Below are 19,323 nucleotides of genomic sequence, written 5' to 3'. Positions count from 1 at the left end.
TGGAAAGGATTGCAGGATACCTTGAGGGCTCGATACTGTGCCGGATCATCTGTCAAGTCATTCATGTTCAGTGTATCATCTGACCCCGGAGACACACAGGGCTATATATAGCCTGGCTCGTAAAAACACAGAGGGGAATTTCAGAGTCTCACAGCCTCTCAGTGTGTGTGCGTGAATTTTTCAATCTGTGTCTCTGCATGAGTGTGCATGTCTGAGTATATGTGTATTTGTGCACACTCAAGTCAGTCTTCCTGTTTTAGCCTGACATAAGCGGTGGCTGGACAGCACAATGATCCATTGTCTCTGAGCCAAGCATGGCATCCTGACCGGTCAGAATTCACGGAAATAGGGGTGCAGTCTAAACAAAAACAAAGGCCGGAGACTTTGACCCACAGTCCCTTAGTATGTACCCCCTAACCCAACCTTTCCATACATTATTACTTCAACCACAGACACACACACACACACACACACACACACACACATCTGTTTTACTATCCTTGTGGGGACCAAACAATGTATTCCCTTGCACAATTATATTTTCCCTAACCCCTAAACCTAAACCGTACCCTTAACCCTAACCGTAACCCCTAACACTAAACCTAACCCTAACCCTAAACCTAACCCTAAACCTTAACCTTGACCTTAACCCATAAAACTAAACTTAACCCTAAACCTAAGCCTTTACCCTAACCCTAATTCTAATCTTAATACTAACCTTCACCCTAACCCCTGAGCCTAAAATAGCCTTGTTCTTTGTGGGGACCCTGCAAAATGCCCCGACAATTTTCCTTGTTTTTCTATACTTGTGTGGACTTCTGGTCCCCACAAAGTTAGTAAAACCAAACACACACACACACATGCGCGCACACTGTCTCTGTCTGGATGGGAGTCAAACTGAGGAGATCCTCTTCCTTCTACACAAAGAGGACAAATAAATCTGATGGGGAAATGTATGTGACACAGTGAATGGGTTCATATATATGCTAGTACTAGGAACCTTCAGTGTACCAGAGACCAATTGAGTCTGTCATAGCTTTGATCCCCCTCGTCCTATTTTACCACAGACTGTGCAATACCATCCCATCCACAGTGTGGTTATGGCAGAGCGGTAGCTGCATAATTCTCAGACCCTGCAGGTAAACCCTTGACTCTGGGTCCGAAGAGACGTTTCCCCAATGGCACCACCATGGTCTCCCTTAATCCCCCTCGTACATCCCTTCCCTCCCCTCCCTGGCTGTCCCCTACGTTCCAGGAGAACATCTGGATTTCATAAGGGATTGTGACTCCAGCACTGCTCTCCACAACTCTCCTAATGCACTTTAATAGCACACCTAGCAAGGCAGCCCTGGATGAGTGGCAGAGGAAAATACAGAAATTAACCATTTGTATTTGAAAAATATGTTGATGTATTTTTCCATATCCCACCAGTTTTGTACTGTATATTTGATTGACTGTTCTAGATATAGGTTAGTGGCTAGTTTTAGTAAGGGCTGAAGAGGCTTTGAACAGACCAGTAGGGGACTGGAAAGCAAGCATAGACCTACATTATGCCCCCTGCCCTTGGCCATGCTGTACTTGGCCCATGCTGTACTACAGTATATTCTTGGTATTGTTTTGTTTGGTCGGCTAAAGAGATGGTCGATGCAACATAATTCAAAACTGTTTTCATGCTGGTGATCACACACAAATAATTTGTCTTAACTGAGAGATGAGGTCTGCGGAGTGGTGACTGATGCATACTGGTCTGCCACTTGATTTATGCTCTGGGTGCAGTGGATAGATGATTGTATGAACATAGTGCAGCATCAGCACAACTACTCTACAATATGACTTTCTTAAAGATAATCCACTAGACATAGACATCAGTTCAAAGTTATGTTTTGAATAACATTTCATTGAATTGTCATCTAATGTGAATTCAACGTGATATCAATAAAAATGTTAAATATGTCATTGGATTTAGGATAAAAGTTTAAAAACCTCTCTGGTACAAGTTAGGGAAAAAATGTAACGTCCCACCTCGACAACAGCCAGTGAAATTGCAGGGCGCCAAATTCAAAACAGAAATCACATAATTAACATTCCTCAAACATACAAGTATTATACACCATTTTAAAGATAAACGTCTTGTAAATTCAACCACAGTGTCCGATTTCAAAAAGGCTTTACGGAGATAGCACACCATGCGATTATGTTAGGTCAGCGCCTAGTCACAGAAAACCATACAGCCATTTTCCAGCCAAGGAGAGGGCTCACAAAAGTCAGAAATAGCAATTAAATGAATCACTAACCTTTGATGATCTTCATCAGATGGCACTCACAGGACTTCATGTTACACAATAAATGTGTGTTTTGTTCGATAAAGTTCATCTTTATGTCCAGAAAACAAAAACTTTGAAATTATTTTAACAGTTTTGGAAACTTTAGAGTGTTTTTTACCCAAATCTACTAATTATATGCATATCCTAGCTTGTGGGCCTGAGTAGAAGGCAGTTTAATTTGGGCATGTTTTTCATCCAAAATTCAGAATGCTGCCCCCTACCCTAAGTGAAGTTAAGGAAAAAAGACAAACGTTCCCAAAATGTCTTTGCGTTATTTACTTTTTGCAAATTCAATCAGTTTTATCCGTTTTCCATGTTGATTCAACATCATTGCATTGAATTTTGTTTAAATTATGTGGAAACAATGTTGATTCAACCAGTTTGTGCCTAGTGGGAAAGCACTTTTTAATGTCCACAAGTATTTTGATGTACTTGCAACAGTGAGCACTCAATTGGAATTATGTGTGTAGAAAAGAGCAATACAGCATCACACATTAAACAGTAACTTTAGTATGATCAGCCAAATTAAGTCAGAGCAGTCGTTCCTATTACAATCAACTAACAAAACCTTCATATCTTACAATTTAGTGTATTTCTATTGTAGTACAACCATATACAGTAAGCTACTAAAAGTGTTTCTTGGCAGCCTGTAAAAACTGTGTGAAAGTAATTTCCTGAGGAGAAATCCCTTTTCTGTCTGAGAGACTTCTCATCCTGTTTTACTAGCCCTCCTTCCCCTCTACCTCCCTCACTTTCCTCCTCTCATGCATACCCAAGGCCTCCCATCCTCCCTGCTCTATCGTCCTTCATCTTTTGCTCTCCACGTCTCTATGTCCGTTCATCCTCTTTTTATGCATGTCTCTTGGCTCTTCTTGTTTCTCTCTCGTCTTTTTCTCCCTCTCCCTCTCCCTCCCACGTTTCCCTCATTTTATTTAGCTCACGTGGCTCCCCTTAAAAGAAATGGAACACTGGTTGACAGAATTCCAAGCTTTTATTTTGGATGTGAAATTTCTGCTCAGCTCCAGCTCTCCCTCTCTCTTTCTGTCTGTGTGACTGGCATGGGTCCAGCTCTAAACCCCCTCTAGATTCAATCTAAAATGGCTAAATTTCAACAGGAAAACAACAACAGTGTCAGCCTGAGGCCATCAAAGCAAATCACTCTTACAAACAGAGATACTCAACACTGTGTACATTCCCATGTGTGAGTGCTGTGTACGCAGCGGCGACTGTGGGTGTATATGACTACAATAGGATCCTATAATAATAAGCAGTTGTGACTGTTCCCAGGCCAGTGTGTGTGTGTGTGTGTGTGTGTATGCTGGTGCATTTGTGCAAATGCGTGTATATTTTATCAGCCTATGAAAGTGAAAAGCCCCCCAGTCTCTGAACTCGGCAGATCCCCATCTTAACCTCAGAGCTTCTGGTGTGAAGAGGGCCTGCTGTTCCCAGGCTGCATCTGTACTCTCTACATCAGGGTGTCAGATGACATCACATTGCTCATTTGTCACCAGCAATCCCCTTCAATCCCTTCGATTCTAGGGTCTATCACACTTCAGGTGGTTTGTTTAGGTGATGCATGTACAGTGCCTTGCGAAAGTATTCGGCCCCCTTGAACCTTGCGACCTTTTGCCACATTTCAGGCTTCAAACATAAAGATATAAAACTGTATTTTTTTGTGAAGAACCAACAACAAGTGGGACACAATCATGAAGTGGAACGACATTTATTGGATATTTCAAACTTTTTTAACAAATCAAAAACTGAAAAATTGGGCGTGCAAAATTATTCAGCCCCCTTAAGTTAATACTTTGTAGCGCCACCTTTTGCTGCGATTACAGCTGTAAGTCGCTTGGGGTATGTCTCTATCAGTTTTGCACAGAGAGACTGAAATGTTTTCCCATTCCTCCTTGCAAAACAGCTCGAGCTCAGTGAGGTTGGATGGAGAGCATTTGAACAGCAGTTTTCAGTTCTTTCCACAGATTCTCGATTGGATTCAGGTCTGGACTTTGACTTGGCCATTCTAACACCTGGATATGTTTATTTTTTAACCATTCCATTGTAGATTTTGCTTTATGTTTTGGATCATTGTCTTGTTGGAAGACAAATCTCCGTCCCAGTCTCAGGTCTTTTGCAGACTCCATCAGGTTTTCTTCCAGAATGGTCCTGTATTTGGCTCCATCCATCTTCCCATCAAATTTAACCATCTTCCCTGTCCCTGCTGAAGAAAAGCAGGCCCAAACCATGATGCTGCCACCACCATGTTTGACAGTGGGGATGGTGTGTTCAGCTGTGTTGCTTTTACGCCAAACATAACGTTTTGCATTGTCGCCAAAAAGTTCAATTTTGGTTTCATCTGACCAGAGCACCTTCTTCCACATGTTTGGTGTGTCTCCCAGGTGGCTTGTGGCAAACTTTAAACGACACTTTTTTATGGATATCTTTAAGAAATGGCTTTCTTGCCACTCTTCCATAAAGGCCAGATTTGTGCAATATACAACTGATTGTTGTCCTATGGACAGAGTCTCCAACTTAGCTGTAGATCTCTGCAGTTCATCCAGAGTGATCATGGGCCTCTTGGCTGCATCTCTGATCAGTCTTCTCCTTGTATGAGCTGAAAGTTTAGAGGGACGGCCAGGTCTTGGTAGATTTGCAGTGGTCTGATACTCCTTCCATTTCAATATTATCGCTTGCACAGTGCTCCTTGGGATGTTTAAAGCTTGGGAAATATTTTTGTATCCAAATCCGGCTTTAAACTTCTTCACAACAGTATCTCGGACCTGCCTGGTGTGTTCCTTGTTCTTCATGATGCTCTCTGCGCTTTTAACGGACCTCTGAGACTATCACAGTGCAGGTGCATTTATACGGAGACTTGATTACACACAGGTGGATTGTATTTATCATCATTAGTCATTTAGGTCAACATTGGATCATTCAGAGATCCTCACTGAACTTCTGGAGAGAGTTTGCTGCACTGAAAGTAAAGGGGCTGAATAATTTTGCACGCCCAATTTTTCAGTTTTTGATTTGTTAAAAAAGTTTGAAATATCCAATAAATGTCGTTCCACTTCATGATTGTGTCCCACTTGTTGATGATTCTTCACAAAAAAATACAGTTTTATATCTTTATGTTTGAAGCCTGAAATGTGGCAAAAGGTCGCAAAGTTCAAGGGGGCCGAATACTTTCGCAAGGCACTGTACATGTACACTCATCTCATTACTGTAAATCATGACAAGACAACTGGTATTGCATAGATACCTCATCAAAACATATTTTGCACAGTACAACATATTGGCACAGAACTCATGTCCAATTGAAAGGAAACACATGCATCCATGCATACACACAAACAAGCACGCACACACATTCCCACACTCAAAAGCCGCCAGTGGAGTGTAAAAATATATGATCCCCTAAGTGGTCACAAAGGAGCCATCAGTCCTTTTCAACTCCTCTCTCATTCCCACTGTGTAAACAGAGTGTGTGTGTGTCTGTGTGTGTGAGTGCGATTGTGAACTGTGGAGATCACACCCCATTAGTACCCAGCCACTGTAGGCTACCCTGAGGCAGATCTAATGGGCCACAACATCACACAGAGTGTATGAAGAAAATCATAGATGTGTGGATAAATGACTACACAAGGAGTCCAAGAGAATAGCACTTCCTAAAACAGGAAAATGAAGGAATAGATAGAAATACAAAAGAAATGCATAGACATGCAGACCAAGACACTTTATTCTGTATAATTTGACTGATCTATGTATCCATTTACCATGTGTTACTACTGTATGTGTTATGCATTCTTAAACTTGACTGACCCTTGACTGACTTCAGTTGCTTCTGTGAGTGGTTGATTGGATTCTGGCCTGCTGACTGGTTTATGAGTGAAGTGGGTCAAGTGGGAGCACCGATATCATCATGAGGGATCAGGACCTGAAGACCATGGGGACAGAAACTTCACAGCCACCAAAAACTACACAGAATCAGTCAGAACTCACTCTGTGACAGTCAAGTCTACACTAAAAACTTTAAAACAATAGTGCTGTATGTGCCAATGCCTCAACCATAAAAATGGTCCAGTAAGTTTGCCAGAATTTGCCACTCTACAAAGATATCCTGGGCGATTCTGAACATCCAAACGATGTGGATATTGCTTGTTCTCATCCTCAGATCATCAGTTCATATTTTACTTCAACTTTGCACCAAGGCTTCTGGGGTTTGTGGATGTGCCTGTGGTTTCACTGACGCCCACTTCAGGAAGGCCTGGCAGCTGGAGAACTGAACAAATAGAGACTAATGGCAGGAGAGGTTTTCATAGTTGCCTGGGAAATAAGTGATCAGTGGAGAAATCCATTTCCCATGATGTGGAATGTGCCGGAACCACAGAAGCCAATAGGGAGGGATGGAGAGAGGGAGGGAGAGGAGGAGTAGTGGGCATAAACGATGGATTTGGGGGCTGATGAGGTCAGACAGACTTCTGTAAATGTATGAGGACTACCAGGTCCTGTTGACAACAGCTGCAGAACATCAGGCTGTAATTCTGAATGAGAGCATGGAGGGGAGAGCATGAGAAAAGATGATAAAAAGGTGAGGATTAGAGAGTTGATCGGGTACGAAAAGAGAGGAGAGCGATGGAAAATGGCAAATAGTGTGTGAGGAATTAATTATATGTATGAGAAACTTGCCTTCCTTTAGGGACCAATATCGGTCCAGGGTCCAAAACTGTCATGCTCTTTTTTGTTGAAGAACCAGTATACTCAGCCCAAGACTGTTTTCCTTGGGATAGAGTGGAGTGGGCAATTGTGAGGGAGAACAAATAAGGAAAAGGGGGAGAGAGGGAGGGAGCTGACTGAGAGAGGGTTGTATGAGTAAGGGAAATCAAGGTTCCAAACTATGACTCATTGTTCTGGTCTCAAGTGTCTTCGGTGTCTGACGTCCTTACACCCCCTCTTCTTTCTGCCTTCTAACTTCAGCCCAGTGGTATGTGGTTTTGGGGACAGACATGAATTGCAGCACATTGACCCCCAGACACTCCAGAGCTGCCTGCCTTCCTGCTGATTGCCTGATGGTTTGAGAAACAGACAACAGCCCAGGTCACCAGGGCTCAATGAGTTTTACAAGATTAGCCCAATCACTAACCACTTTGGAATTTGGAAACTATTTGCTGGCACATCAAGGCTTTGTCGATTCTTCGGCATTCCTGACAAGGCTGTATCCATTTGGAGTGTCTAGCAGTGCATCCCCCCACCCACCCCCCTCTATCTAACTCCCTGTTCCTAGCTCTTGCTGGCTGGGATGGATGTCAATGCTATGTAGACTTCAAGACCTACAATATTGAGAGAAAAAAGGGTTCCAAAAGGGTTCTTCGGCTGTCCCCATAGGAGAACCCTTTTGGTTCCAGGAAGGACCCTTTTTGGTTCCATGTTGAACCCTGTCTGATTACATGTAGAAACCTTTGTGGAAAGGGTTCTACATTGAACACAAAAGTGTTCTACCTGGAACCAAAACGGTTCTACCTGGAACCGAAAGGGTTCTTCAAAGGATTCTCGTATGGGGACAGTCAAATAACCATTTTAGGTTCTAGATAGCACCTTTTTTCAAGAGTGTACAAATAATTAGTGGCACGTTTTTGTATTGGCCTTAAAAATATCCTAACTTCAGGAACTAAAATAAAGAGAACGTGTCAACGGAATTTAAAGCCAGAGTTGATTAACAACCACATTCTATTTGTCAATGAGAAAAGAAAATACAATTAATTTATGCATCATAAAAGTACAGTTGTGGCCAAAAGTTTTGAGAATGACACAAATATTAATTTCCACAAAGTTTGCTGTTTCAGTGTCTTTAGATTTTTTGGTCAGATGTTACTATGGAATACTGAAGTATAATTACAAGCATTTCATAAGTGTCAAAGGCTTTTATTGACAATTACATGAAGTTGATGCAAAGGGTGAATATTTGCAGTGTTGGCCCTTCTTTTTCAAGACCTCTGCAATCCGCCCTGGCATACTGTCAATTAACTTCTGGGCCACATCCTGACTGATGGCAGCCCATTCTTGCTTAATCAATGCTTGGAGTTTGTCAGAATTTGTGGGGTTTTGTTTGTCGCCTCTTGAGGTTTGACCACAAGTTCTCAATGGGGATTAAGGTCTGGAGAGTTTCCTGGCTATGGACCCAAAATATCGATGTTTTGTTCCCTGAGCCAATAGCGATGGTTTGTTCCCTGGATGATTTACTGTTGGCATGACATAGGACTGATGCTAGCGCTTACCTTGTCTTCTCCGACAAGCTTTTTTCCGGATGCCCCAAACAATCGGAAACGGGATTCATCAGAGAAAATGACTTTACCCCAGTCCTCAGCAGTCCAATCCCTGTGCCTTTTGTAGAATATCAGTCTGTCCCTAATGTTTTTCCTGGAGAGAAGTGGCTTCTTTGCTGCCCTTCTTGACACCAGGCCATCCTCCAAAAGTCTTTGCCTCACGGTGCGTGCAGATGCACTCACACCTGCCTGCTGCAATCACACCTGCCTACTGCCATTCCTGAGCAAGCTCAGTACTGGTGGTGCCCCGATCCCGCAGCTGAATCAACTTAATAAATAATAAATAAATAAATAAATTTGCATGGCAAAGAGGGACTTTGCAATTCTTCTGATCACTCTTCATAACATTCTGGAGTATATGTAAATTGCCATCAAACAAACTGAGGCAGCAGACTTTGTGAAAAGTATTATTTGTGTCATTCTCAAAACTTTTGTGCACGACTGTACAGCGATTGGTGTGCATAAATGTTACAAGACTTCCAAGTCCCCTCCCCATGTATGTCTTACGGTGAACGTTTGTTGAAGGCGTCATTCAAATCCTGATTTGACAACTGTTTTGTCGCTCACGTTCTGCGGCGCAACCCTGTATCTCCTTCCCATCTTCCAGCGAAACAATTTCTAAGCAGCATCGCAACACCTCTGCAATGCACATTATGGACTTTACTGGAAACATTTTAATACATCGAAACATATCAAAGAAGACAAGGGTGACACACACTGAAAATACTATTTTCTATGTACCTTTTCCCTTCATAGCTTATGGAGCGAAAGCGAACTTTCAGTGGATTTTATGGTAAGTTTACATCGGAAAAAATTATTACATAGTCTATACTTCGTATGGAAATTACTTTATTCACATATCTTTATCCTAACTGCTGATATATTATTACAGTTAACATCGGAAAAAAATATGACATAGTATATACTTCGTATGGAAATTACTTTATTCACATATCTTTATCCTAACTGATGATATATTATTATTGTATGCTAATGCATAAATAAACAGTAAAGTAAAGACAAACTGAAACCATTTGTTTTCAATTTAGTTGCTGATGGTGGGGGCAATGTACTGGAATAAATCACGCTGATCAGTCCCTTACATTTTGAATCAGATCTATAACGTTGTATAGTAATTTTCTACATCGAGACGAGGTAGACTGTCGGATATTCTAGACAGGAGTTGGGATCGGCTGTGTGCCTGGAGCGCATAATTGTGCATAGAGAGAGAGAGCTGACAGTAGCGCATAGCTGGGGACAGTGGGACCAGTGCACTACCATCAGAAATGTTGCAATAAGAGAACCTCTTATAAGTGTTTTGCTGCTGCTCCCTTCTTGCTGCTCTCAGATCAGTTACTAGCAGATTGATTGTGTGAGATAAGCCTCACTATTCACTGGAACTGTGATGCTGGCAGGATCTCAGTACAGTTGTGCCATGACACACCAGCAGTGGCAATTGATTTCACTGTTTCGAAGTATTGGGTTTCTTGGGGTCCAATTGAAAGCCGCAGAGGTTTTAAGACACCTGTTTGTGAAATAATTAACCCCTATAATTTATATGAGAGAGCATTGATTTAGAATTACATATTCAAAGCGTTACAGGACAATGAATTAGGCTTTTGGTTACTCTTGTTCTATTTACACATCATTCTGAATACTGGCAGTGGGTAGTAATTCCCTGATGTAGGGGTGCACGTATTCAGAGGAAATTAATCCATGTTAAATCAACTCTGACCTAATTTTGTAAGTTATACCTGATTTAGTTTCTTAAACAATGTACATGCAGCCCAGATTAGTGGTCTGGTTTTAGGTTAATTCTACAGTATGCTCCTGGGGATGTTGAGAATGTAAGTATGTAAGGGGCCAGAAATAGGATTAGAGAAAGAAAATATCAAAAAACAAACACAACTTTATCTCCCGCAGAGTTTGAATTTCCTTGTTGGTGACACACCCGGGCGCATTAGCGCACTCACGAGCGCGCACACAGACACTCACAATAAAACATTAATGCACAGGAGATGATGGTCCCAGACTCTCAAAAATAATTAGCATACCTTCCTGTAGCCTACTTGAAATTATAATCACTGAAACACAGTAACAATGTGAATTTCTAATTATATTTTGGTAACTGGACTGAGAACATTCACTGTCACCTTATGCACAGTCACCACACCACTAGGGGACCTGGCAGACCTTCTATAGCCACGTCGCAAAAGTTGATCCTCGTAAACTAAGTGACAGTATTTGGAGTTATGCGTCTTAACCTACAGCCTGGTGATGCAATGCTCTAAAGCAGGGATCATCAACTAGATTTTTTCTTGAGCAGATGTATATTTTTAGAATAAAACAAAATAATTTCAAACATTGCTTACATTTGTATATGATCACGTGTCTCTTTATAATGCGTGGGAATACCCGCGAACAGATTTCCAAATTAAAATCACTTGGAGCTGATTTCCTCCTTTTTTTATGTCCAACAATTATTATTTTTCATCAATCTTGGGGGAAAATAAAACCAACCGCGCCCGCGGGCCACAAGTTGGGGAACCCTGCTCTAAAGGGACCAGGACTCTCCAGTGGAAGCAGCCTCAGAGCTGACCCACTGTGGCAGAACCATCCCAGTGCAGAGCTCAGTTCTACAATTTGCGGGCTTTGTGGTACCAGCTGTTCCTCTGAAGACTTAAACCCATTTACTGGGCAAGCAGGAGAACGCAGAGAGGGGAAATAATTAAAAAAAGAAAGAAAGAGGCAAGGAAAGAGTGATGAGAGAGAAAAAAAAGTAACGAGAGACAGAGAAGGAAAACATTGACAAGAAAGGGAGATTAAAAGTGTTTCCATTCAGAGCTTTAGGTCCTTTATTTGACGGCCATATTGAAGCGCGTCCGGCTATCTTCCCCTCACACACTGCTCCCATTAGTTTCAGATCGCCGTACCTCCCCCTCCCTCGTTTAAATACAATCAGACAGGATGCCCTCGCCAGCCTTGCAGCATAACTCATCTTGTTTATGAATGTGCGCCGGTACAATTAAATAATAAATATAATGTTTAGCAGAGCCATGCATCTCCCTGTGCGTCTCTAACCAATCCATGTACTGTATAAAGAGCCTCCAGTGGATTCTTGATCTGCAGTATGGGGTTTATGAGCACAGAGGCATCTAAAAGCTCACAGAAAGTTGTGGAAGTACTGATAAAGCGAGGGAGAGATGGGACCGTGTAAAATGTCAGGGTAGGGTAAGGAGGGAGCCATTTTGTTTGAGATTAGGGGAGCTTGCAGAGGTGCTATAAGAGACAAAGACACCCACTGTGAACGATAGGAGTGGCAACTATCCAGGGACAGGCATCCCTTACAACAGATTTGTTTGGCACAACAGGCAACCAGCCAGCAGCGATCGTCTCTCCTCCCTGCCACTCGCACGCTATTGTCGCAGACGACTAATCAGCCTCTTAATTGAATTGCAGCTAATCGTTAATGAGAAGACGAAACGGTACAGGCGCCGACTACAAACATCCTCAGTCCTCCTTCCTCATTTCCTTCCCCCACTATCCTAAGCCTCAGTAGCAGCAGCCACAGGTGCCTCTACTCTAACCCCTGTACTCCAAATGAGACCACGTCACACTGACCGGCCATGACACTAATCCTCAGTGACGCTGTGGAGCAGTTAGCCAAAGCCACACAGGGCTAAATTAGATGTTCACTTCCTCAGCATGCAGGTTGAACATGGCAGACTAGAGTAGGCCTACATAAACATGGCTACCTTGTACCTACCTACACAGTCCTGAAGTGCCTTAAATACAGTTAGTTGTGTAAAATTAGAGGTACATTGTAACTCCAGAATACAGACTTATGTCATTTCCGCATTCCTTCTAGGGTGTCAGTTTAATTAAGAGGGTTTGAGACAAACCTAACAATTAAACAACTAAGATTCTGTAAAGCAGGGTTCATCAACTAGATTCAGCCGCTGACTGATTTTTTTCTTGAGTGGATGGTCAGGGGGCCGGAACATAATTACAAATAATTTGTAGACCGCAAGAAGCCAAAAAATATATAATGTTTGATCAAAACGTAATCACTTGACTTTTTTATTAAATCACACATCTCTCTATTGTACATGGGAATACTTTGGAACAGATTTCCAAAATCACTTGGAGCTGATTTTCCAGTCTTTTATGCTTTAGTTTTTTTGCTCAGAGGACAAATAAAATCACCTGACCAGCGGACTGCACGTTTGGGAACCCTGCTGTAAAAACTCTGTGAGAACTGGTCTTGTTGAAATGGATATATTGCATTTGGAGTCTGACATACGCTCTCTAAAATGTGTTGTGTTGCTCTTATTTTGGAAAAAAACTCACATACCAAAGAAAATACATTTATGACCTGTTGGCCGTTAGAAGTGACTCATGAGCCAAAACTGGGTGAAAAGAAGCATTCCCAAAATAAGTCAATGTAGATGTTCAGCAACCGGACACATTTATGTGACCCCGTTTATGTGAGTCCTATTAATGGTTGCCTTTTCTCTAACTCTGTAACTCTCTGTGAAGTCTTCTCCAGGCAGCCCTGACGTGGTCTCAATGAAGAAAGAGAGAGGAGCCACTTACCTGTATTTCAAAACACTATCTGGATTGTGGGAGGCAGAGAACGAGAGAGGAGAGGGAGGAATGGAGAGAGGGATTAGAAGCTAATCCAGGACACGGCCAATCCCAGAGGAGCTCCTTTTCTTCCAAGACGCAGACAAAACAGTCGCACGGATTACTGCACTTTAGTGTATTGCCTTTAAAAAAAAAAAAGCATTATCCCTTTTGTATAGTGTTTCATTGTCCCTAAATGCCTGGTGTCCCGGGCCTGTGGTAAATGTGCTGAATTCTACAACAAAGGATAAAAGAGGACAACAGTCCCGGTGAGAGGGGAGCGAAGTGACAGGATGTCCCATGGACTGTGTGGTGCCACACGCAGATAAAGCGCCTTAGTGGAGACGACATGTGTGAACGGACCCCCTGCTCCTTCTGCTGGGTCTCAGAGGGACTGAAAGCTGAACACCCCTGTGGACGGTACATTCAAGATTAAACTTCTATGAGGGAATACTAAAACGACTGAGCGGCTAGTGAGTGACAGGTTGGAGATATTTTAGTTGTCGATTACAGGGGAGAATAAGGTGAGGTTCTTTCAAAGCAGGATTACAAATTCGTTTCTGGAAAAACTTACTGTATCTGAAGGGAAGAAGGACTTGATTGAGGAGACTTGCGGCAGCCTAGAAACCTCTATCATTAACTGGAAGGATCTAAGTTCATGTGTGTAGGTGCATTAGAGAAGATTATTAGCTGACAATCAAAGGTGTCAGCCTATTGAGTCACTCCTCAATAAGCCACATCTAAAGTGACCTGGTTGGTGAGAGTTGTTGTCTTGGTGTTGTGTTGGTGTTGAAACCTGTAGTGGTGAGAAGAGAAAGCACTGGGTGAGAGTGAGGTGGTAATAAAGGTTGTTTTAAAGCTGACATAATCCAATTACAGTTTCTTAACAAGTTATTTATAATCTCCAACAAGTTTATTGGACAGAGCACACAGGGCCAAGCAGGTTAAACATAACCACTTTCAGATGTATAACACAGCCTGACTCCTATCTACTGTACTGTGCCAAGTCGAGAAGGAATTTTAAACTAGGTTTACAGAAAACTAAATATTTATTCTCATTTTACGAGGATCTCGTAAACCTCTGGCAAGGTGATTAGTGTCTAGATGGGTGGGATGTTCGTTAACTGTTTGTAAACAAGACCTTGGATGGTTTTCACAGAAAGGGGTCTCTAGGTAACACTGCTGGCTTTCCAGCTTTGACAAAAGATATTGGTGCTCATTTTAAAGGAGGTAGGTATAGACTTCAGTTTGGACTGATCCTAAAAAGACAAGAACAAGACTATTTTGTAAAGCCTCATTGCTTAACTTTGAGAGGGAAGTTTAAGGACCTGTATATTTTTGTTGCTGAAGGGAAAGGTGCATTTAAATGTCCTAATTATAGAAATTGCTGTGCACATCTAAGATTGATTTAGCTCTAGAAACGTTCACAGGTATGAGCTTGCCAACAGAGAGAGCATCATAGTTATATTGTTAGTGTTCACAAGCAGAAACACAAGTTCAAAATAACAGTCAGGCAATACTCCAATCCACAAAGAGTGAAATGTATTTTGTCTGATGGACAGAATATGAGCATCTCTTGGTATTCTCTCACTCTTTCACTGCACAAATACTGGATGAGTTATGTTTCACTGTCAGTATATATTTGGAGCCGCAACTGGATATATTTTCTGAACTGACATTCAAAAACCCACCGTCTGGGAAAAGAACAGTGGATCCCAAGCTCTCAGACCACATAGGCTGTGGTTATTCCAGAATCCCTGGGATGTGTCATTCCTCTTCTTTTTATTCCTCATGACTGAAAGCTGCTGGGAAGGAGGACAGAATTTCTTTGAGGCTGGAGTCATTCTAAAGCACAGAATTGACCCTGAGATAGAAAGCTTCGGATGTTGACTGACCCCATAGATAACCCATCATTCAGCTGATAACTTCAGTGGGACTTCCTAAAGCCAAACTGCAGGCTTTACGCTCAATGAATAGCTGGCACTTGCTGCCGTGTGGAGAATGTATTCTACACACATTCTCAGCACATAATTTGTGTTTTTCTTTTTTTTAAGGATCCAGAAAGTTGTTTAAGTGTCTTTTAACACTCCTTTTACATTGGAAAAGTTGACTGATTTCTTACTGGATTTTTTATCCCCCTGATTAATTATATTTAAAGGGTAGTCATCTCTGCTACCATGAGTCTGGGAAAACTGCCAGGGATTAAAGGCCTAGGGTCGGGCTCTCAGGGGAAGAGGCGCTTTAAGAGCGAACTCTCCGTGGACATGATCAGCCCACCGCTCCCAGACTTTCGCCACACCATGCACGTGGGCCGCGGTGGCGATGTGTTTGGAGACACCTCCTTCCTTAGCAATCATGGGGGCAAAGGGGAACCAGTGAGCCCTGATTCACCCACCAGCAGCACAAAGACCACCAGCTTCTTCTCCCGCACCCTGAGGCATGTACGCAGGTCCCCTGTGCCCCGTGCCAGGATCGGTTCCCGTGACCTTTCACCCCCACCGCCTCCTGTCTCACCCATCATCAAGAACGCCATCTCACTACCCCAGCTGAACATTGACATGCCCAACGGCTACCAGAGGGTGTTGTTCCCCAGCTCAGTGAGCTCCCCAGATGCCTCCCTCCACAGCTACGGTAAGAACATCTGTAATGGGAAAAAGCACATATTGCACACACACACGCACACACACACAGGTTGCCATTTCCTCTTCTCAAACCTCCAAACAGACGCCTCCCGGGTGGCGCAGTGGTCTAGGGTACTGCATTGCAGTGCTAGCTGTGCCACCAGAGACTCTGGGTTAGGGTTAGGCACAATTGGCCTAGGGTCGTCCAGGTTAGGGAGGGTTTGGCCGGTAGGGATACCGTGTCTCATCGCGCACCAGCGACTCCTGTGGCGGGCCGGGCGCAGTGCACGCTAACCAGGTCGCCAGGGGCACAGTGTTTCCTCTGACACATTGGTGTGGCTGGTTTCCGGGTTGAATGTGCGCTGTGTTAAAGAAGCAGCGGCTTGGTTGGGTTGTGTTTCAGAGGACACATGGCTTTCGACCTTCGTCTCTCCCGAGCCTGTACGGGAGTTGTAGCGATGAGACAAGACAGTAACTACTAACAACTGGATACCACAAAATTCGGGAGAAAATGGGGTAAAAAATAAATTTTAAAAAGTCAAACAGATCATTTTTTCTGAGTCATCTGAAATTACCTTCGTTACACCTGCGTACAATTATGCCTATAAACACAAACAAACATAGCTGGGGAGAGAAAGATACCGAGAGGGCATTTCCTGTGTTTGTGGGCTACTTGACTGCATCGCATAAACCCAACACTAATCAACTCCCTTTTAAATCCCTGCTGGTACAGCGAAACTGTGTGTGTGTATGTGTGTTCAGTGGTAGTGTTTTTTAGAACAGTATGTGGGATGTCTGGAATTCCCCCCAGCCACTGGAATAGTTACCCAACTCAGATGGAATGTACCCAAATAAAGAGAACCAACAGAGGGCACAGAGAGCTAGATGATCTGGGGGATCAACAGGTTAACTCACACTGTACCACCTCTTACTGTGATGTACATGTTCATTTGTATATTCTGGTGATTTCTTTAGCTCTTCTTTCTTAAATCTCCTGTCCCATTTTCCTCTCATTCCTTCTCCACATCATCAACTTTTTTAAAAGAAGAAAGTTCTTCTCTTTTCCACTCTGTTCTCCTCTTTATATGCCTTTCTGGGTCCTCCTCTCACATCTCTTCAATAGCGGCTGAGAACTGTCCACTAGGCATAAAACCAAGCCCTCCCCCCATCCCCCACACAGGTAACATTCAGAACCAGTGAAGTCATGACACCGTGGAATGTGTGTGTGGGTTGGGCTGGTGCTCTGAAACGACTAAACACCTTGCTTGTTTTATACTGTCACCCTCTGGCCAATGAGGCAAACTGCAAGGCTCCCTGACAATTTTCAATGCACTTCTTTGAAAGTTGGTTTCTCTGTCTAATGAAAGTAATTGGATATTATACTGTAGCTGCAGTAATAGAAGAGACAATGGCCCTTTAAGGCAAGAACTGCTCTAAAAATGTTTTACATTTGAATATGTTTGTCTCCTTCCTGTCTGCAGGTCTGCAGTCTGGTTTCGTCACACTACCCCGCCACTCCCGCCTTGATAAACAGCTGCAGGACGGCACCGGACTGTTCGCTCAGAACTTTAGCTGTGGCTCGCTCCCAGACAACGGCTTCGCGCTGACGCGCTCCGACTCCTTCACCTCGTTCACAGTGGACCTTGGCCCCTCCCTCATGAGTGAGGTTCTGGGCATGATTGACAGCCCCAGTTGCCTCACTATGCCCAATCACAGCTGGGAGTTGGGGGAAGAGGAAGAGGAGGAGCAGAGCTCTGTGTTTGAGCTGGCTGTGCAGAGCCCCATGCTAAGCTCGTCAAACCCTTCCATGTCAAGCACTCCGCTCAAAGTGAATGTGAACAACAGGGGAGAGGAGGAGGATGGGAGGTCTCTTGAGACGCCAGATGCATCTATGGGGTCTCCTACACAGGTAGAACCAGTTATGGAAGCTGAGAGGTTCCAGAGAGCAGCTGACGTGCTGGCGCGTCACTACGGGGGAGGCTCCTTCTCCAGGAGTCATCGCAGCGATTCTGCCTCCTCCTCACCCCTCAGCCAGCCTAAAGTCCCCTACGCCTTCCCTGAGGAAGAGGAGATCAAAGTCTGAAACATTTACTAAATGTCTATCATTGTGAGGAGAAGATTCTATTTGATCATTAGACTACTTACTGGGGGACCTTGGTTCTGAATCCTTACACTCAAGACCTTCAGAGGGATCCATGTTTTTCAATAAACCTTTTACATGAATGATTTGAATTGGAAAAATCCTCATAAGAGCTCTCGTCTACCATCTAACAACTGGATCAATACTGTCTCTTGTTCAGTTCTAGAGAAGCCTGTTTAGAGTTTCTCAGACATGATCTATCAGCAACATTGGACAGGGTATATATAAAAATAAACTTTATCATGTCAGATTCCATTATATCTTCATAAGAAATATACCTTATACTAAGCAGATTCCATTCAACTGTCATTAAATTCTGGGATGGAACAATCTCTTGATATCGTGCAACTCTGTGCTATAGCAGCTGCAGTACAACAGTCACACAAGATGCCATACAACGACCAGAAGGAAGGACACAGTGATGAGCCGAGGCTGTGTCTGTCAAAAGCACTCACAGTGGTCATTCACAGACATGCCACACGGATGAAGGAACATAATACATTTTATTTTTAGAAGACAAAGGAAGGATTTCCAGCCTAATGACACACTCCTGTGAAAAGGATTGAAAAGGGAGATAAAACATGACTAACAGTATGTGGATACTAAAGGGACAATACATTGTTTCTATCCACCTGATCTAAATTGACATATCTTCAGTGACAAAATCATCTGTTAGACCGAACACAAAGCCAGTTTCATAAATGATCATTTCCTGAGAAAAGTTTGATAGGAATAAAGATTCTCACTAATATCTGAATTAATATCAGAGATGGCACTGCATGCTAAGGTTGAAATGAAGGGTGTGCCCTGTAAAATGTATCAAACTAATTTTGGATACACAGCCCTATAATCGTTTAAACCTATAGCTGCCTTACAGTGATAGTTATTGTCAACGACTTTTTCCAAGTATGTTTGTTCTCAGTGTTATGTTCATACATGGGAGTATAATTTATTTTTAAATAACAAGGAAACAAATGCATTGTCATACATGAAGGTAATCAAATGAAGTTGAATATTAGCTATGTTCATAAGACTACAGGCACTCGACTTAAAATGACCAGTACAGACATGTATGTGATGTCACATATGAATACAGTATGTATATGGAATGAGATACAATTGTCTAATTTGATCCATTTACCAGTAGCTGTCATAGCAGTCATATTCTTAATAAATACTGTTTTTTAATAAGCATTGGTTCTGTCCTTTTTGACACATTGAGTGGATAAAGAAAATATACAGAAACAAGCAGTGATTTTCAACCAGGAATGGATATTCACTATAGACCAGAGGTA

General features: G+C 42.8%; 1 protein-coding gene across 1 annotated transcript; it reads left to right on the top strand.

Annotated features, from left to right (window-relative positions):
- The first annotated feature begins 9,135 nt into the window (after positions 1-9,135).
- Positions 9,136-19,219, top strand: LOC110486427 (cdc42 effector protein 1). The gene is made up of 3 exons (XM_021558026.3): positions 9,136-9,434; positions 13,181-15,898; positions 17,370-19,219. Exons 2-3 carry the CDS (start codon positions 15,445-15,447, stop codon positions 17,969-17,971), a joined length of 1,056 nt encoding a protein of 351 aa, XP_021413701.1. The 5' UTR covers positions 9,136-9,434; positions 13,181-15,444; the 3' UTR covers positions 17,972-19,219.
- The last annotated feature ends 104 nt before the right edge of the window (positions 19,220-19,323 follow it).

This window comes from Oncorhynchus mykiss, chromosome 13 (assembly GCF_057628025.1).
Source record: "Oncorhynchus mykiss isolate SJ-2025 chromosome 13, ASM5762802v1, whole genome shotgun sequence".
In the NCBI taxonomy this organism is placed as follows: domain Eukaryota; kingdom Metazoa; phylum Chordata; class Actinopteri; order Salmoniformes; family Salmonidae; genus Oncorhynchus; species Oncorhynchus mykiss.
This window is presented reverse-complemented; position numbering and strand designations above follow the sequence as displayed.